The following is a 21,942-nucleotide window of genomic DNA, read 5'->3' on the forward strand; positions in this document are numbered from 1 at the left end:
GCCAAAAGAAGTCTAATTCCAGGGAGAGGGAGGAAAAGAAGTAAAACATTCATTTTCTATATAAAGAACCAATCTGAATACAGTGTAATCAACATTTAAGCCACAAATACCAACTAAAATTAATATTAACAGTAAAAGCTCTCATTGCTTAAATAAGTAATTGGGAATTTGAATTACAGTTCTTGTACATGTAACGATTCAGTTAAAATATATCTGTTCATCGTTCTCAGTATTTCAGAGAAGATATTATATGTTATCAGTAGAATTTACTCCTCGTATTTATAAAACAAAAAACCAAAAAAAAAAAATTTGAAAGCCACAGAAGTAGGATTTGGAAGAAGGCACAATTACTTGAGTCAATAGTGTCCACAGCCGCCTAACCCAAGGGGAAAAGGAAGGGACATGGACGCAACAGGTGTTTTATTTCAGCATGTCGAGTCTCAGTGTTTACGTCTATGCCTGCTCGGAGTCTTTATTAAATTTTATTAAGATGTTAAGGTTTCCCCCCAATTTTAATGTATGTATTCTTTAATCCTTTAATTATTTTTGAGACAGATCATTATAACTGCTCATCATCCTTTGCCCAAAACAAAAATGGGCCTAAAAAAGAATGCACCGTACAATCCAACACTTTACAGCATATCTTGAAATCCTGAGGTTTCGTTTGGAATAAGAAATTAAAAAAAAAAACAATTATATTTATCACCATTGTTTTCTCCTAATTTTCTCTTACAAAAGAAGAAAATTAAAGGGAAAATTTTATAATAGAAAGGGAGAGTGTCTTCTTCCACCTTTTTTCTAGTTTTCTTTCTTCTTCATTTTCTTCCCATTGCTAACAGAGGGTAAAAGTACCTCTTTCTTTGATTTTTCTTGCTGATAAAAGAGAATGGAAGAGGATGGTGATGGGAATGCTTATCTTACGATGAGCATTCACCTTATGGTATCTCTCGAACATGGGTATATTATTCACAAGAGGTAGGACCCTCCAACAGGCTCCCTGAACAATTTTAGAGAAATAACTAATATCTAACAGGCAGCAGAAGAATCACTTTGCTATAAGTTCAGACTCAAGTAGCCAAAATATTGATTCGAAGTTTGCATTTACAAGCCTATTTTTAACATCACAAGTCACTTCTTTTAAAAGAAAAACAAGATGATGGATACATGAAATTGGGGCAAGTAGCCAAATATCATGCTTCAAAGGCATGCCTAAAATTGATAACCATGCACTGAAAGTAATTAATGAAATTCCACATTGGAAAATCACATTTACAATGTTACCAAATGGCTCTCTAGCCACAGAGAGAAATAGAAAAGGTATGACGTGTGAATCTCAATTCAAGAGAAAAATGAGCATAAGCAGCAATCACAACGTCAGATCGCAAGTGCATACATCCATCAGGCAGTACAAGAATTAATACCAAACTGAACGAAAAACCGTTGAAACAAGTAATTTTCTGAGACAAATTCATTATGATAGATTACCTACTGTAAACAGTAGATTAAATTGATAAAAACATCATAGAACAATTTTTTCAATCACATTTGCATGGCCCAAAGTGCCATCCCACAATCATCTACTTCTCAAAAGGAGAACAGGTACATGAGCAAAAGGAACCTTAGCATACGGAAAAATCCGCGGAGAAAAAGAAAAATGGAAACTGCAAAACATACAGACCAAATATTGAATATCTGCAATGCTTTCAACATATCCTGGTACAGGATTTCAGTAAATACTTCGCACGACTTGGAATGTTGGTGATAAAGATGTTAGAACCATGTAAGACTCCTGCAAAGTATGGAATTGATGCATGTAGATAAAAGAAGTGATTGATTGTTAAATGCGTGAAATGTTAAGGTGGGGAGTTAGTCAGTGACTATTACCTAGAACAATGGCTGTAAAACTAAAAGCACCCTCCATGTTTGGTACATAGATTAGCTGGGGGGATCCCGGGAAATGACATTTGTAATGAAAGTGATAACAGATATTGCGCAAAAATCGTTCTCCATGCTTGCCAACTCCCTCTCCTATGAGGTTATACCAGGCAGGACTTCATGGGTTATGAATAAGGGAGAGTTTGGAGAGCTGAGCCATCAGCCTCTGTTAAGCCTCTGCAAAATGGTGATCTGAGACACAAGAAAGCATATATAAATACAAAAATAGTTACATGCAAGCCAAACAAATACAGCACAACAAGAAGTGGGTTAGAAGTCAAAGTAACCAATGTGCATAAGCAGATTTGGCTACTAGAAACAACCACATTACCTGTAGACTACTACATGCATGTTCTACGTTGTTATTTTTAGATTTACCAATACAAGTCCACACCCCATTACCCATCCACTGTTCTATTCATAGTCTAGTAAACTGCTAAAGTTTCATACTGCAGCACATGTAATGATCCGTGTTGTCACTTAGAAAAGAAAATGTGACCAAGGTTACCAATGCTAAGATTGTTGGAAAGGCATAACTTTCTTTGTCCCCGAACTTAAGTTCCTTGCTTAACAGAAAAACCTCAAGAAGATAATTTGCAAGAGCATGCATTAAATCAGAAACCAAATTTGACCTTCCATTTCCTTGGAATAGCTAAATACATATTTTGGTATTAAAATATGAGTTTCCAAGTATGTTACCACATCTTTATGCATTTGTTCCCCTACAGTTAGACGGCCCTGGGGTCGAAAGGTAACCAAGTAGACCCATCAATCAAGAGTTATATATATCTCACTATACAGGAACTTGCACTTTTCAAATAGTGTTGCTCAAAAACTGACTTCATGAAAAAAGCAGCAACAAATCTCTGCAACCCTAAGCTATTTTATGCAACAACATTAAGTGAGTAAGAGGAGTGCAACAGCATACCAGCTTTCATATTCAGCTATGTTCCCCATGTTCTGTCTCTTATTACTCTCCCTCTCTCTCTGTTATTTATATTCTTATCTGCTCTTCTCAGGTTTCAATGACTCTGTCATCTAGTATGACTCAGCTTTGTTTTTCTAAATCAAAGTTAGTCAGGAGCACCACCCAGTTTATATTCAAACTCAAACTTCTTGAACGCTTAAGGTTGAGGGCGATAAGGAAATTTTAGTTTCGTTTCTGCTCATCCAGTAAGATGATGAGAAATAAGGATTTTGGATGAACTTGGAATTCATGAGTTGCTTAAGTCTTCCATATAAGCAGTTGTTGGTTTCTCTTGCATTTGAACTTTAGATTATATAATTATATATGCATGATACTCCACATTCAATGTTGCAACATGCACACCAGGTGCCATGGCTCAAGAAACCCTTTTCTGCAACAATGCACTTCACACACCATCATCAATAACGATACAAGAGCCACAAAATAGACTAAACACAGTATGATATCAAATGAGAATAAATTTATGCTAGGATTGAGATTCTTTGTCTTGGAACTTCCTTTTTAACAGCAGATGTGCAGCATTTGAAATTTGTCGCTATTATGTTTTGTCAGAATCTGGTTGTTTTAGAGATGTCATATCCCCATGTCAACCTTCTATAAACATCTTGAATGGTGATCTAAGGAGGTGACAAACTAAAGATATACAGATTTAAGAGGCTACATATAAGGCTAGCATGTGCAGGGTATCTACACCTGGATTCCAAGTCAATCAAATAATTGTGCACATGCATTGTTTACAATTAAGGCTCCCATGAAAAACCGAAAAGGAAAAAATTATATTTTTGGCCTGTCACAATTATGTTTTTCTCGGATTTTGCTCATCATAGAGATGTCATACTACCATGTAATACTTCCATAAAGGCCTGAAATATTTAGCCAAGATATGACACGGGATAGATACACAGATATTAGAGGTTATACACAAGGCAAACACATGCAGGAAGTCCGCAGACCAGTCTGCAGTCAAAAAATACTTTGCATTCAAGACTCCCCACGAAACATCCCCATGAGTCAAAAACTAAATTTTGCACGTCATAAGAAAGTTTTCTCTGATTGCACTTTTCAACTCTGCTTTCAATGAAAATGTACTCTTCTATTTGGAGTAATCTAATGAGCTACTGAAAGTTTAGTTTACAAACCTTTCATACTGTGACCTGTGGTTAAGGAAATAAGCCATGCAATATCCAAAAATAATGTGCATGAGCTCACTGATGCTAAAAGTTCCATCAAAGAAGAATATCTTGATCCTCTTTTCAATTATGTTCCTTCAAATATTCTTATGAAACTTAGTTATCTTCATGCACTCATGCATTAAATCAGAATAAAAATTAAATTTCTTCTCGTTTGATAGAAGTTAAATCTGAACATTGCAACATATTATCTATCAGTCTTTTTTTTTCCTTCTTTTTTGGCCTGATATCTATCTGTCCCCATATTGTACCACATCTTAAAGAATTCTCCTCCACCATTCAAATGGCTCTTGTGGGGTAACGAACAGAGTATATCAGTCCATTTCTTGTTTATATCAACTTTAAGACATAGTTACTATCATATTACCAGTTAAGGAACTCTCTGATCAGAATTTAGCCCAGGGAGACCCTTCAAGCATGTATTAGTTATATCACTGTACGAAATTACAGACATAATTAATGCAAACAAAGCAAGAAATCCAAAATGAGAATAGAATTGACCAGCTGAAAATAAAACCCATTAAGTTTACTTGCGAAAGGAACAAAAGAAAATAGATTCTAACAAGAACTTAAGCCTCAACATACAACTTTTCTAAACCTTCAGAGGTATTTGAGAAGTACCTATCTCCAGCAATGATTAATGGAATATACATGTTAAGAGGTTAATCTAGGCACAAACAAGCTATTCATTTCACCACTGTACCAACTGCTATTTAAACCGAATGTTCTACTCATGTCTATCAACCAATGGGTGCATAGGTCCATTATGCAAATTCTGGTTACCCAAAATCACCAACTGGTCATCATGATAGAAGGTCCCTTGACACAATTTATCAGACTTGAAGAGAACTCTCATTCTCTTCCCTGCAAAGAGCTGAAACTTGAAGGCTGCTGTCATCCCCATCACCACAAGTATTGCTTAATATTTTTCTCATATCATCCCCGTTACATCGCATCTGGACACTATCCATACCAGTGTTCACTGAGCTGTCCATCTCATCCGGACTCTCTACCTCTTCCTTCTGTTTCATGTTCATTATATCACAGAAAAAGTCCGTCAACACAGTCTCGTAACCGGGCATCTTAGCATACCCAGGGAAGTAGTTAATGTCAACGATGAGATACCGATTCTCATTTCTAGAGTCCCGAATCACATCGAAATTAAAAAGGTTCAGCTTCAATGAGTGCCTCAAACCTCGAGCTATCTCGGTAATGAAGGTCAGCGGGGGCATCGCAGTGTGGTCCAACCGCATCATCTTGTAATACATATCATCAATCCTCTCATTAGTGGCCAAATTCGAGACCTGAGAGAAAGACAACAAGTCCCCTGAAACCGCCAACTTATCCTCTGAAACATCCGGCAAGGACTTCCTCTTGACACATTTAACGTACTGTCCCACCACATACACCTTAAAAATGACTCCCCCATGGTTCACAAACTCCTGCAACACAATCGGCGGCTTCAGCTTGTTCAAGCTATCATGGTTATAAACCAGAGCCATTTTGTGCGACTTGGCGCTTCCGTCCGCCACCAAAGGCTTCGCAATCACAGGAAACTTCAAAGTCTCCCACGCCTGCCGATCAAACAGAGTTTCACTGTCGTATATGACAATCTGCTTGGGAATCCCGAAGGTCTCCTCCCGGTCCTCAATTGTCAACTCGGACACCACCTGGAGCATGGAAATCCGGTTATGGAGTCTCTCAATCGCCTCGGGCGAGTCGAGAATCAGCGCATTAGGGTATTCCGCCTTGTACTCGCGCAACTGCCTCTTCCAGTCGTCTCCGTACAATTTGTGAAGGACACAGTCGAAGGGACCCTGATCCAAAAGCAAGCGCTCTGTATCAACCCGCACGAGGTCCACGCCGCGAGATTTAGCGAGGGTGACCAGCGAGTCCTGAATAAAGCTATTCTGCTTCTTGGATGCGAGGGCGTAACCGACGCGCAATCTCCTTTCCGCCATTGATAGAAGCTCTCACAAAGAAGATGAGAAGGAAATTGGGTCTCACAAGAGAATGCAAATCAAGGAATGCGAAATCACTCATACAAAACAAGTGAACAAATCACATTCCCAAGAGAATCCACGAGAGGCTACCGCTTTATTGCAGGTTCTCTCCTCACCTCACCCGGAAGCGCCTTCGATGAGGAGGAAAAATTACAGAAGAGTGACTGAATGACAGGAGGGGGAAAAGAGAGATAGAAAAAAGATAGAGACAGAGGAGGGGGGGTATATATAGCTTAGACTAGGGTTGGAGAGGGAGGGGGATGATAAAGTGACAGGGCAGGGTTGCGAGGAAACGAGTGAAGGAGAGCACACGTGGCATGGTGATGGGACGTGCGCCTGGAGGAGGGAGGGATGAGAAACATGAAAGTGGAGTGAGGGTGTGCTAAAGCGACAGGACGTGTGGTGGGGTAGGTAAGCGGGAAAAGGGAAGAGTCAAAAGGGCGTGATTAAAAATGAGGCCGTTTGGGTTGGGACTTGGGAGAGAGTGTGGAGGTAGGATAATTGTATAGTTTATTGGTAGGGATAAGGGGACTTGAGGTTTTGGGGGAGAAAGGGACCTTTTTCTTGACTCTGGTCCTTTGTACTTTTTCAGTAAAGCTTGGCCAACCTTTTCACTTATCAAACCCTCATGCATATCCACACGCATATTTCACATGATCCCAACAAATTTTGTTTTCTATCCCTCAACTAATTTTTTTTTTTCTTGTACACATATCCCTCAACTAATTTTGTTACAATTTCAGTTATAAAATGGGCTGCAACTCCTCTGTGTCTTGTTAAATAAAATTGAGGGTAAAAATAAATATTTATTCCTTTAATTTAAAGTTTTATTCTATTTTTTAAAATTTTATAAAATATTATTCAGTTTTTAAATTTTAACATTGTTAACTTCAATAATAAAAAAATATTAACATTAAAATTTTAAATGCTAACAAAACATTTTTAAGGGTTGACATTTTAATTTTAATTTTTTTATTTCATTGTCCAATATTTTTGAAAAATTTGTCTTATTATTATTATTGGTCTAGACTAATTCACATTTTTGTTGTGTGTGATAATGAATTTTAATTTTTGAAAGCAAAAATAATTGATGAAAAAATTTAAAAATATTTTATAAAATAAAATTATAATACTAAAAATGTACTTTGCTATGATGCGACAGTGCTAGAAGCAAATTCAGTTGGTTCAATGTTACTTTCGTCAAGTAAGATCTCAATTTATGTTTTGTATATCTTTAAAATTATCGTTAAATAAACTTTACATCTCTGTGATTTGACTTGATTCAACCTAAATTATTTTGTGCGCAATGTAACTTCTCAAGAATTGGTCGGCGCTATCTAAAAATAGAATACAATTAATTAAATTAGTATACTATTCATAATTATAAATAGTATAATTTTTAATAAATTTATATCATAGTGTAATGATACAAGGATATTATAATTAGATTACATAATATACAGTGCATATAATTAAATTATGATCTTATTCTTTATATAAAAAAATGCAACAAATTAACTCGTAATACTGCTTATATCTTATAAATAGATAGATAGATACATTCCCGTAAATGTATATACAAGATAGATGTATAGACCATAATTATTGTAAGCCGAAATGCAGGGGTCAACTATACTACAGTGAACAAGGACGTCGGAAGACAACCAAATTACCACTGTTATTAAAGAACACGACCCAAAAAAAAAAAAATACGATGCATTAATCAAAATTAATGTTTATTGCCTTATAAATGTATTATAATATAATATTTGTTACTATTTTTCTCTTCCCTCGAGCCTCATAAGGCCAAAGGAAAGCCTTGTCATTCTAAAAGAAAAATAAACATGGTCATAACGTAAATGCGCAGCCGATAATATTAATAGCTGGTGAAAAAAACCGATAATATTAATAGAAAAATCGTATTTTCCATGCAGAAATAATACTTTTCTGTGCATATCGTCGGATTAATCTACCACCCCCCATACGTTTGTACATCCAATAAGCGAGTTCATAGGAGTTATCCTAATTAATTAATTCCGAGGGAAAAAATAAATAAAGACATGAATTAAGCAAGATGATTCTTTCTCACTAGGTCATGCCCGTCAATAATGGATGCGTTACAAGCTTTTAATGCTTCCTTTGGTTATATTATAAGATACTTTGAAGTTCCAATATCAAAATTAAAGATATATAGTTTAGTTATTAACTTTATCTAAAAATATAAAAAAATTAATTCTATCTTTATTTAAATAAAAAAATTTTAATTTACATTACATTCTCTATCATAATTAGTGAGTTTAATTAAATAAAGGTAATATTAAAAAAAACTAAGTACTACTCCATCGTGTGCCTTGTATTAAAGATAAAAAAAATGTTTTTAAAAAATGTGGAGGAAATGACTAATACATGGTATATATATATTACTATCATGAATGTGTGTAATGCATGGGAAATGTATAAATTCTGCTATTATATGCTTTTTGAAGGTTATCAATCCAACAAGGCATTGAGCAGTATTGGTTCTCTAAACCATTGTTATGTTGTAATTTGATTGATCTTGATTAAAATAGTAAAATTTAAAGAATATTTATGAAAAATAAAAATACTTTAAATGATATGACTTTATCATACATGTTAAATTGACTCTCTCTAATTCTATTTATAAATTATTTTGATCATATTTTATCAGATTTAAGAAAAATTTTAAATTTTATTAATTTTATTTTTAATAATTTTTCTTAATATTTAATAAAGACAATACAACAAGGTAAAAATGAATATATAAAATATTAAAATGTTTTATTTACCAAAATTAACCTTCTCTTTCTACCCTCTGTAAATAGAATATGAGGAGTAATAGTTAATTGTATCAACATTAATTATAATTAAACTATTAATTGCCCATTACAAATAATCAAGATCATTATCAAACATGTTTACATTAACGGTCTAATTAAATCATCACAAACTACTTCTTTTTTAATGAAGTCATCACAAACTCTTATTATTAACTAAAATCACCATCGAGTCATCATATGTGCATGCATATAACACTAAATAAAAATCAACCACAACACAAATAAAAACACAAAAATAACATAATTTCGAGTTATAGTGAGATGTTTAAAAAAACATAAAAACCAGTCTTGATCGGCTTTTACTGATTCTTAGACCAGTTGTTCACTACGCGCGCGCGCGCGCGCGCGTCCGTAGTATTGAGGACTTTTACTCACGTGGCACCTCATTCTATTATAAATTAAAGTCCCGTTATATTTTGGTCCGTTTGTAAGTGATGCGTGGAAACAATATAACGGCCAAGCGTTTTTTGGTGGGCACGCCGTTTTTCTATTCCACACTCAACAGACAAGAGGCAGTGCACTGTACACATCCATTATTATAATGAATTAATGTATTATAAACCAAAGGGGAGGTGGGAGACAAGCCAAGTAAAGGGAATTTGTTTCGCATAAGGTTGAGAGAAACAGATAGGAGTTATTAGAGGCAGAGAATTAATAAATTAAAGACATCACAGAAACAGATGGAGCAGTAGTCATCAGTGGAAAGATGAGGAAATGGAAACAAAAAAGACGACGTTTACGAATGACCAAGGGACAAGAAAAGAGGTGTGTCTGTATGTGTGAGCTCTTATGGTTTAGCAGAGATCCTACATTAGCATATGCGAATATATGAAGCATACAGAAACGAAAGCAGCCCCTAGTTGGAGGCACAACTTGGGTTGTTCCCGATAATGCCAGATTCTTGTTTTCCTCTGCGCGTGAAGCGAAGCCGTACGTGGCTTCTCATACTCTTCTTCCTGCATCGTGTAATTGTATTCGCAAAGTTTCATTCTCAGTTCTCTCTGGCTTCCATTAAAGTCACCATCATTTGGACCATTCTCTGATCTGTTGTCCTCTTTTAATTTTAGCCTTGAAACCCCATCCATCAATTCCCGAATCTTAATTGTGTGCAAACTTGTCATTTTTTTCTAATTAGAATTTAGATTGTAGATATCGTACTTTGAATAGAATCTGGTGATCCATGACTCATGAATTATCCAAGGTTTGAGAGTTTTGTTGTTCATGCATGGATTATTACAAAAGCAGCTGCTTAAATTCATCTACAATACTTTTGAAATATCAATATTCATATGAGAAGAATGATACAACAAACCATTGTCAATGTTCAAAAATGATTTGTATTTTAGAATTATAACTAGAGATCTTGCTTGAATGCAAAACAACTCTTGACTTTGAATTATAACGGGTGATCGGATCTTTTTTCTAATTTGAATTCAAATGTTGGTATTTGATAATCCAAAAGTATTGTATCCATAGAAAATTTAGAGCACTAATTGTTCATTCAAATAAATCTCTGACAAAATTATCCCTTCTTTTTTTGTTGAAATAAAGAAAGATCCCAATTCACAATTCTCACCTCTACCACTTTATCCATTTTTTTCACTTCCCCTCTCTCTTTCTCTTCGCCTCTTACTTTCCTCCTCTAATTCCTTCCTAATTCAGTACATGCTTCCCACCCATTTTTACTTGCAGCCGATCATTTCAATCTATAGTCAAGTCTGGCTCAAATGCTTGAATCAATTCGGCCCTCATATTAACATCTTTCAAGGTGTTTAGAGCTTGTTTTTAGTTGAAGATGCAAAGCTGGCTCACTTGGATTCCAAAGAGCAGAGTGGATGTGTATGAGCCTTTGATCTTCAAGGTGGATAAGCAATTTTAATTTTAGTTTCTTCTCTTTTCTAGTTCCAATTTTCCTACATGCCTAATTTGATTTGGAGAATTGTAACTAATGCACTTTTAACAGTTGATTGAGAAAATTTGAATTTTGACCATTGGGATGTTGGATCTTTTGCTAGAATTTAGATCTTTATTGTTATATCTACATGCTTGCATTATTATATAATTGGTTTGATGTATTAAATTATGTGATTGATTGTTTAATCATTGAAAATTTAATTTGGATTTAATGAATTGGTTTGTTCCGAATTAGGTGCTGTCTGTGAGTGTTTCTAATACGTCCAACAACAATATACACATTAAGACCTTAATGAAACAAGTTTTGTTTGTTATATAATTGCTATAATTTTAAAATTGTATGGTAATTATATGCTTGCTATAAGTTTAAATGGTTGTTTGGGCTATATAAAGCTAATGAGAATGAGCGCTTAGCAACTAAATAATTGCGGCAGCAAGGATTGCATTCTAATAATTTCACTAAACTCCAAGGAATCTACAATCTAGAATTGAACACATTAATTCATTTTTTTCATAAAAACCAAAAAACAAAAAAAAATACTAGTTTATGTTGTTTCAATTGCATTTTAGCTAATTGGATCAAAACACTTTGCTACTGTTTTTATCACACTTGGAATTAATTCTGATTCGATCTCAATTCAATTGTTGGGAAGAATAACCTAACTTGCACCCTATATGCATTCAAGTTGTAGTTTAGTTAATTTGAGATTGATACAACTGAGGCTTATCGCACATATATCCTACTCAAAATTAAACCCAAACCGGACCGTATAACCCCTCAAGCTTGTCGCTCTTCTTTGGGTTTTGAAAGAAGAGAAGAGAAAAATCATCTTGCCATGAGAGGGGAAATCTAAATTGAAGAAGTGAGACTAATAACTGCACATATTCATAGAATATATATATATATATATATAAAAAATACAATGCCACCATTCTTTTAGTTTAATATTCATATATAGCAATCAATTTACGAAGACGATAAGCCCAAAAAAAAAAAAACCCATCACAACCAGTTTTTGCACATAGGAGTTGATATTTTCTCAGCTCAATTTAATTAAAATTGCAAATATAATGTCACACTGATAAAATTCTTAGAAAGAGTATGATTGTCATTTTTGTTCATTTAGCCGATCGACGGTGGCCAGGGAAGGCGCTGCTCTGCCGGTGGCTAGCATCTCTGCCTCGAGCGCCTCACCGATGGTGACGGGGCCCATCTATGGCAACCCACCCGATAGTAGAAGCCACAGTTGGGCCGTCCTTTTCCACATGCTGCCCCAAAGCCTGGCCGACGACTGCCTCTGTAATGATACACTGACCGCTGGCGTTCGCTTCTGTCATAAACACAGCTTGGTTCTTGGCAATGTTGGTGAAGTCTGGGTGTTCGACATGGCCGCCCATGCCGTTGATGACGGTGGCGGATTCCATGCTGTCAATCAGAGTCCCCTTGTGGGTTTCTCCCAATTGCTTCTCAGCGGCTTGCATGGTGGTTGCATCTTGAGGGGAGATTAGTTTGAAGGCTAAGTCGCCGGAGACCCTGGAAAGCGTTCGTGTAGGGTCGGGTTTGAGTTTTTTGGGTGGGTTATGGGGATAAGGTGTTAGTTGGTGATGTGGCTTTTTAATTTAACCTAGCGATGACATGGCTTCCAGCTAACTTTGAGTTGGATGAGTTTAGGACTGAGTTTGGGATTTTAAGAAGTAGAGGGTCCGAGTTTTAGGTTTTCAAACTAGGACAGTAACTCAGTCGAACCATAAGGATAAAATAGTTTATTTTTCATATAATATATTTATTGATATTAACAACTAAAAACGCTATTCAAGCATTTAACAAAAATATTCATATTATTTCAAATAAACATAAAATTAAAAATATAAAGTATTTATGCATTTAAAAAATTAATGGCCGGTGAATAACAGTGATAAGTGCTTTTGGTTATATATTGTGCACTGACTAATTTGAATGATTTTTTTCCTATAATCACAGGCTAATTATTTAGAGATATAGCTTTTGAAGCCCATGGGCCGTCTTGTTTGTTTTGCGGATGTTGACTTTTCTGTCCTGTCCATTTCAGTGTTTTTGTGTGCGTGTGTGCATGTGTCTCTCTTGCTTTTTTGGTCCGAGCATAATACATATACGCAGCATACAGGATTGTTGGGGGAAAAAAACGAATCTATGATTTTATTCGTGTCCAAGCAATTCGCTTTTAACTAGAGACGTTAATGTGTTAAATATAATGGAATCTCTGCAATTTACTCTTTTATTATAAATCTTTATAATTTTTTTCAACATTCTAAATTCTTACACTTTTTTTTAATATTTTAGGTTTATTCATGAGCAGTTTTATAGAAATTTAGAATATTAAAAAACAAAAATGTAGGAACCTATAACACTAAAATAAAGTGTAGAAACTTATAACAAAATTTAAGTAAAGTGCAGAGATTCAAAGTTATATTTTTTTCTAAATATAATTTTAAATTCATGAAAATGTAGGACTTGATGATTGCTTCCACTCTTTATCATAATATAAAGTGTTTTTTTAAAAACCTTTTCTAATCTAAAATATAAAATATTGGATAAAATTTTATATATTTTTAATTATACACTTACTTTATTATAATTCACTCAAATAATGAGAGTATTTTAAATAAGTCTAATATTATATTTATTCTATTCAAGGATACAATTGAAAAAATGTGAAGTTTTTAAAAAATCAAGATTTTAATCAATTTTTTTAATGAAACATAAATTACTTAACAATGAATTATACTGCAATTTGGAGGGAGCAGTTCATAATTATATATTATACGTAATATAATATCTTAGAAAATTTAACTCCTAAGTAGTTGAATAAATGAAGCTAATTAAATAAATTAATTTAGTGTATAGTTATAAAGAGCTAACAATTGTCATCGGTTGTGATTTTAGCTCTAGGATTGAGTCTAAAGTGAGATTAGGCCACATAGACATTAAAACGTGAGAAAAACAAAGAAAAGTAGTTTTATGCCACAGCACATGAACCATTTGAGCATGAAGATCTTTCTCTATATTACATGCTGCAACACGTTAGCATTTTTGCAAAAATAAAAACAAGAAACTGATGCAAAACAAAAAAGAAGCAAGAGATAAACAAAGGAGTTGCGAAGAGCTCTGTTAAGGCTTGAAAGATTGAAGCATTGGGAGCATTTTAAAGCTTATAAATACTAAAAGTAAGTCTCTTGAGCATTTATCTCCCTTTCTCTTCCTTTTTTTTTTGAATTTGAAAGTTATGGTTTGGTTGATAAAGATAATTTTCGATTTATAGAGGCTATGAGTCCAAATTTATTAACTTAAATAGAGTTAATGACAATTATTTAAGCTATTTAAACTTAGCATTTGTGATGTTATGAGTTTTGGTAGTTCTAGTGTAGTAAATACCCGAAATTCCACCATAAATGAGGTGATTAGAATAATGTGGCTCCATCAATAATTAGTTGGGAGTTCAATAAAGTTAATGAAAGTTAGAGAAAGCTAATAACCTTATGGGTACCTTTGTATGTGAAGAAATTGAATTTTAAGAGTGTTAAAATATTGAATTAGATAGTGAAAATTGTTCAAAAAAGGATATTGATTATTAACATTATGGTTAATTGTAGAGTGAGTATATTCAAGCTTTGTGAAGCTTTGAAAGTATTAATTTGAGAGGTAAAACTTTGACCTTTTAAAGGTTTGAGATAATTAAGGAAAATCTTCCTATGCTTTTGTATGTTAATTAATTTATTGATTTACATATATTAATTGTAATGTGTGAAATTATTTGAAACGCAAATAAGGTGTAAAATATTTAAAAATCAAATATTATGATTTCACAAAGTTCAATGATTATGTGTCACGTGAAATACAATGAGTTTGTGTTAATAAAGTTTAATGATTACATGTGAATGTTTAGAGTTCAATGATACGATTGTTTGTGGAGTAAAGTGGAGTTCAATGACTAGCATATATGAGTTATGTGATGTCCAATTATGACTCAAGTACAACAATGATCTTATGCATGCTTGTGCAATGAATATTTGTATGCTATGAGAAATTACATTTTGATGCATTACATGATTATCAAAGGCGGGAGTTCACTTAGAAAGAATAATATAGAATTAAAATTCACATCACGAGGCTTCCATCTAAGCTAGATGGTTTGTCTGGATTTATTTATACTTATTATCCCACTTGTTCGATGAAAGATTGTCTCACTTGTTCAATGAGGGACTCGAACATAACTAGTTTTTTTACTTTATTTGATGAGAAAGCTAGTTTAAGAAGAACGACACTCCACAATGTAAGAGTTGGGGAAAACTGTGACTCACAAGTGAATCAGACAACCTTGGCCATATAGCCCATCACCTATGAATAACTAGGGTGGTCTCATATCATAAACAATCTCAATGAGTTATAGCCCACAGTTTCATGTCAAAGGTATAAGAAGGATATAGGAAAGGTATGATTATGCATACTGTAAAAAAAAAGACACATGATTGTCTATATCGTGTCTTTTAGATCGAGAACATGTGATATTAGTTTGTGATTAATGTTATAAATCATCAAAAATGCAATTTGAGAAGTATGAATATAATTATTGTTGATGAACGTTATATTCATATGTGAAAAACTTGTTGATTTGACATGAGAATGATAATAATTGTCACTTAGATTTAAATTGATTCACATGCATGGTATAAGTTAGATGGTGATTATTTAGTTGTATTCCCTCCTTTATGGCTTAAGATTTTCTCCTAAACTATAGGCCTTATTTAATTCATACGTTTATATATATAATCTGTTTTGATATTATCAACCAAGACAATTCATGGTTACTTACTTCCACTATATGAATATTAAGTTTAATTGAGTATTTTAGGCCTTAGATTATGTATGTGTTAAATTATGAAATATAGAAATGGTTAAAATATTAGTGTAAGCCAGATGTGAGCAAATATGAGAGTATGTTGTTTGGTACGATGATTTATGAATGAATTGTGTTATTGGAGCTCCTTCTTTTATTTTTGTGATTAAAGGACCGGGTATTGAAAAATATATGGTATATGATGCTTGTAAAATGTGGTGTATTGCATAAGCTTATAATAATTTATTGAGCATGAGCTAGAGTGTATTTGAGGCTTTTAACACTTGATATGGAATTAAAACATCCAATATATATTTGAATTGTGAAAAAGAGTGAATTGTAAAATAGGCATCCAATATTTGACTAAAAAATATTTGCACACAAAAATATTTACATATTTGTATGATTAAATTAGAATTTCATCATTGATTGGGCACAAACCCTTTTATTACAGGAAAAAACTTAAAGAAAATTGTATTATACTCTCTCCTCTTTTTTTTTATTAGACAATTCTTATAAGAATCGTGGTTCTCGTTTATAAGATGATTTGCAAAATTTAGGCAATAATTGATTCATTTTTTTAAATGCCTCTCAACAAAATATTTTTTTATTAATTAAAAAGAGTGTGAATAAAAAATAGAGTATTAATGAAGATATTTAATTATGGGAAGATGAGATAGTTTTAAAGATTACCATTAATTTGATTGATTTGGATAGAGTATATAATGTTATTTTATACGCCTTCCAGTCTTGTTGATCAGATAGAAAGATAATACTTTTTTTAATTTTAATAGTTTTTTTAAATTTCAGTAAAACATACTGAAATATCTTACAATTGTAAATAGACATGGTATCTTCTTTTTTCTCCTTAAAAAAAAGACAATGCCGAGTTAAGAAATAAAGTACCATATGGCAGTGACATTATTGATCAGTGATCACATCACAAATAGGATAAAGGCCTTTTGAAAGGGATAAAAACATTGCGTGTATCCACCAAAGAAAGAAAGAAAGAAAGAAAACATGTTGCGTGTACAAGTGGCAAATCACAACCCAAAAAACACACACGCACGACGCTCAAGTGTATAATTCCGTTCGCAATTATGAATTATCCACTGTTCAAAAGTGCTCACGCTTCATTCAAAGATAAAGTGAAATGCTAGAGTGATTACACAAGAAAAAAAAAAAAAGTGGTATGGTAGAGAGAGATTCATTATTCAAACTATTTAATATAATTAAAAAATGTTTTACTGAAATGCTAAATAATTTGTTAAGAAATAATAATAAATGCTTTATGATTTTCCTCCATGCAAGCGTGCACCATCCATTTTATGGTACCAAATTAATCCTTACAAGCAAATGCAAAATGAGACTTTTTTTTATGTAAAACACTTGATATTTTAAATCTGTTTTATGTCGAGTTTGAGAGGCACAATTCTCTTGTTAATCGAATAAATAATTTGATGGTCACAAGCGTGACTTTTTTTTAATAAATGTACTTTTGAGGGCATCAACTATTATAATTTACTATTAGGTTTAAGTTATTTGCTGAAGAGAAGTTGACATTATCTATTTTTAAGTAGCCACTATTTTTTATATGTTAAGTTTTACCTATAAAAAAAATGACAAAAGTATTTGTAATATACTATTAGGTTTTAAATATTTGCCCCATTTTTAAATATTTGTCCTCCACATGTTTTATGTCAAATTTTAAATTAGAAGTAAGATTTTTTTTTGGGGGTCATTCTTCGCCGCGTGTATATGGAATTTAAAAGTCTGAAGTGTAGTTTATTTTTGGGAAAATATGTGTAGGTTCTGTGAAATAAATTTATCTATACAAAATATAAAAATTACAATTAGGTCCCTTGAGATTTGAATATAATTTGAAATTAGAGTATATGGACAATAATACCTTTCTTAAAAATATATTACACTAATAAAATAATTTACAACTACTTCATTAATAATTTATAATTATCATTTCAAATTTTTACAATTATAATTTTAACTTTTTACATCAAATATTTAAACATTTTAACTATTAAATATGTGAAATTATAGTTGTAAAAAGTTGAAGAACTAGTTGTCAATTGGTGATGAAATAATTGTGAACAATCAATGTTAAAATGTATTAGTAATGCATAATGTATTTAACTATTAGATATATGAAGTTATAATTGTAAGAAGTTAAAGTAATAGTTATAAATTATTAATAAAGTAGTTTCAAATAATTAATGTTAAACTTTTTAACAATATATAATTAGTTTAATTATTGGATATGTGAAATTATTATTGTAAAAAGTTGAAGTAAGAGTTGTAAGTTATTGATAAAACAATTGTAAATTATTTGATTGATGTAATATATTTTTAACAAAGGGCATTATTGTTTTTTTACCCTAATTTTCAATAATAATCAAGTCTCAAGGGACCTGGCCTTAGTTTCTCAATTTCAATAGACTTATTTGTGAATAAATCTAGAGAAAATTAGCTCAATAACCTTAAAAAATACAACCCCCTGTAAATTATAGATGAGATTTTTAAATATTTTAAAATATAGCTCATTCATAACATTAATTAGATGTATTTTACTTTTGTATCCTCAAATTAAATTAAATTTATTATTAAAACACAATATATCTATTATAACTAATCCTTAACTGACTAAATCATTTCTTTTTTCTCTAAATATAAAATTGTCAGTGCCTTTTTTTATTATAGAGCTTTTCTTCTTTCTCCCTTTTTGTTTTTCCTAGGTACACTATAAAGAGGACATTAGACATTGAAGAGTAATCTTCATTTCTAGAGGTAAAAGATTAGGCTAAAATCTATTATCTGTCATCGAATTTTCACCATTTTCACATTTCTTGGTAACATTAAATTTTTTGCAAACTGTGTTTGATTCATTTTAAATAAATAATTATGTATTTTTTGTATTATTGATTTGTGATACCATATCATTGATCTATGTATGTAATCAATGATAAACAACTTTATGTTGATTGTTTAGTTATATTGATCTGTAATAGTATATCAGTGACGTACAACAGTATATCAATGATGTAGTATCGCGAATCAATAATACAAAAAATACATAATCATTTATCCAAAATGAATTAAACACAGTCCCAAAAAATTTTAGACTATTAGTTTATTACAGAGAGTCAAATATTTAAATTAATAAAATAAAAAATAATGAATTTGTAGCTCAATTTTTCCACTGACGTGCTCCGTTTTGTTGAGTATCATTGATGTATCTCACCTTATGTTTGTCTCTCATGATCGTGACTGTAGTTCGCTCACATTACTTTGTTGTCTCACATTGGTCTCTCTCGTATCTAATTTTGTCTTCTCTCTCGTGTTCACCTATAAAAAAGATCATTTTAAATTATATATCTTGCATTTATTGCGTTTAATTTTAAAGATTTCTTACGTTTCCAATCTTCATATATTTGCAAAAAAGTAAATATTAAAATGATAGTTTTATAAATTAAATATTAAAAAGATTATTTTTTAAATTAAAAAAGGCTATTTTTTCACTTGATTTTATGACACGGATTATGTGTGCCAAAGCCTCATGAATCCATTTCATTGAACTTGGACGTAATTTGATGATTTTCCTTTTTTTGCCCTTTCTTTTGTTTCCAATCAGTTAAGCAATTGTTTAATCACATCATAATTACTGATATGGACCTTTGTAATTATTGGAGACGCGACCCCACGTAAGATGTGATTATCTTAAGTCATCCCCAATTTACAAAAGTGCCCTTTTCCATGCATTGCAAAGTCTATATTTTATGGATTAGCGGGCAAATCAGGATCACAAGTTTTCAGTCATGTAGAATTGGTATTTTTAATTTTTAATTAGTGTAATATTTTTAAAAAAATTAAAAATATGCAAAATGGCTCTATAGCGACGAATTATCAATGTTGATAGGTAGTGAACAATTCCTCCCCGCGGGCTCTGGCCAAACTTTCAATTGGCACAATACTTTTGGAATCTCAATGTTCAAATGAGAAGAATGATCCAACAAATCATTATTAATGTTCAAAAATGGCTTGTATTCTAGAATTATGACTAAAGGCCTTGCTTAGATGCAAAAAAATTGTGTTTGATTCAAGATTATAATGGGTGATCGAATCTTTTTTTAATTTAAATTTGAATGTTGATACTTGATAATTCTAAGGCATTGCATTAATAGAAAGTTTAGAGCACTAATTGCTCGTTCAAATAAATTTCAGTGACAAAATTATCCTTTAACATTTAGAATTATTTGACTAATCATCGGTGTTAATTAAATATTTTCATAATTACATTATTTTTAAAACTTTTAAAAGAATACCACTGCAATTGATTTTTTTTCTGGGCCAACCATTGCAATTGAAAATTAAAAATATTAATTGTATGCGGTGAAAAATTTGAAGGGCAAGCTATTTAATCCATACTATGTCTCATGAAAATGACAGCAATGCTTTCACGTTTAAATAAAGAAAAGCATCACAATATAATATTGCACCTAGGAAATTATAATAACTCTATTTATTACGCACTAACTTTTTTTTTTTTAAAGTTCTCATCTAAGTAACCGACTGTTAGTGAATCGGCCAACTGTTGAAAAAACCGGTCAATAATTGATAAAATTGGATAAAAATCGGACTGATTCGCTTGAAAAAACCAGACAAAATTAAAAAATGTTAAAAAAAATCATAATTAAAATTAAAATACAAAAAATTTTGGGCCAAGAGCTGTAATTTTTGCAAACATAAGCTCACCCTCTCCTGTGACAATCAGCGCGTCCCACCCCTTTTTATAGATATGCGCGCCTCTTCCTCCTTTCCACACAGATGTTGTGGTACTCAATCAAGTATTGTGCACGTACAGTATGCTCCTTTTTTTTTTTTGGTTGATTTTTTTTTTCATATACTCATTGTGCTTAAAAATATTTTATATTTTTAAATAAATTTTACCTCTTAATAAAATAATTACTTATTTTTTAATTAAAATTATATTTTTATAAATAAATTTATTATTAATATAAGTACTTTTAAAAAAATAATAATTATATTTTAAAAGACTAAAAATACATTATATTTTTTAACATCCAACTCTTTAAAAAATATTTTATATTTTTAATCAAAAGAAATATTTTTTTTATTAATGTAAGCATATCTTTTTAACCTTTATACTTTTTATTATTCATGCATGTTTTTAAAAATTTGATCTTTTTAATTTAGCTTAAATGTGTTTTTTAAAAATGTTTAATAATTTATCATTCTATCAACCTCTTTCTTAATATTTAAAAGAAAAGCTTCACTTATAATTAATATTTATCATGTATTTATCAATAGTAAATTATATTGCCAAGCATCTATAATATGTTTTTAAAAAAATATATTTAAATATATTTTTTATTTTATTATAATATATTAATTTAATGTCAATCAATTCAACCTCAATTAGACTACAATTCATGTAAACCAGTGTCTCATTTGATTCAGTGACAGGAACCTTATGATATAGAGAGATTAATGAGTTAAAAGTTAAAACATTTGAATTTTAATTTTAATTCAAGAAAAAAGAGTTTAAATTTTAATAAAGAAATTAAATTGGGTGACCCATTGCTAACAAAATCTGCAGCGATTGTATTATTGGTTATTTAATTATTTTCAGATATGCAAATGGATTTATCCGCTTCAAATAAGGGAAAGGCTAATTAAAAATCATAAAATATATAAAATTAGAATTAGAATTTAAAAAATTTGTTAAAGAATTAATAGATTAATGTTGACAGTTGACAGTTCTATGTTCCAAACCATTGGTGACCTCACACTCAGATGTCAGCCACTGCATACCGTGTTCCCCGAGGCACGAGCCACATTCATTTCACGTGACAAAATAAAAAGTTAGAAAAACGTAGCTTTAATTTCATACACTTTGTTTGCGTTTATTGTACATCTTTATTTATATATATATATATATATAATTTCTTACATTCATACATTTTTTTAATATTCTATATCTTTTCACTGCTCATGAATACCTGAAATATAAAAAAATATAAAAATTTTAAATACTAAAAAAATATATATATTTATAATAAAGTTTGAATAAAATTTAGAGATTTAAAATTATATTTTTTTAAAAAAATTCGGTTTAATCAGAAAAGCAAATTGAAATTTAAATAT

The 21,942-nt window shown here is 31.5% G+C and overlaps 1 protein-coding gene across 3 annotated transcripts; it reads right to left on the minus strand.

Annotated features, from left to right (window-relative positions):
* Positions 1–802: 802 nt before the first annotated feature.
* On the minus strand, positions 803–6,290 carry LOC129321622 (inositol-tetrakisphosphate 1-kinase 1-like). Of its 3 annotated transcripts, XR_008596049.1 has the most exons (4): positions 4,735–6,290; positions 1,885–2,127; positions 1,679–1,789; positions 803–997 (listed from the first exon to the last, which is right to left on the minus strand). XR_008596049.1 is itself a non-coding variant. In XM_054967455.1 (1 exon), the coding sequence occupies exon 1, from the start codon at positions 6,072–6,074 to the stop codon at positions 4,947–4,949; it is 1,128 nt and encodes a 375-aa protein (XP_054823430.1). In that variant the 5' UTR covers positions 6,075–6,290; the 3' UTR covers positions 4,639–4,946. The 3 variants fall into 3 exon arrangements, 1 of the variants encoding a protein (XP_054823430.1); XR_008596048.1 differs by lacking the exon at positions 803–997 and having other exon boundaries at positions 1,461–1,789; XM_054967455.1 differs by lacking the exons at positions 803–997; positions 1,679–1,789; positions 1,885–2,127 and having other exon boundaries at positions 4,639–6,290.
* Positions 6,291–21,942: the final 15,652 nt, after the last annotated feature.

Source organism: Prosopis cineraria, unplaced genomic scaffold, assembly GCF_029017545.1.
Source record: "Prosopis cineraria cultivar Desert tree isolate PC_DT_omini unplaced genomic scaffold, ASM2901754v1 PC10, whole genome shotgun sequence".
Lineage (NCBI taxonomy): Eukaryota > Viridiplantae > Streptophyta > Magnoliopsida > Fabales > Fabaceae > Prosopis > Prosopis cineraria.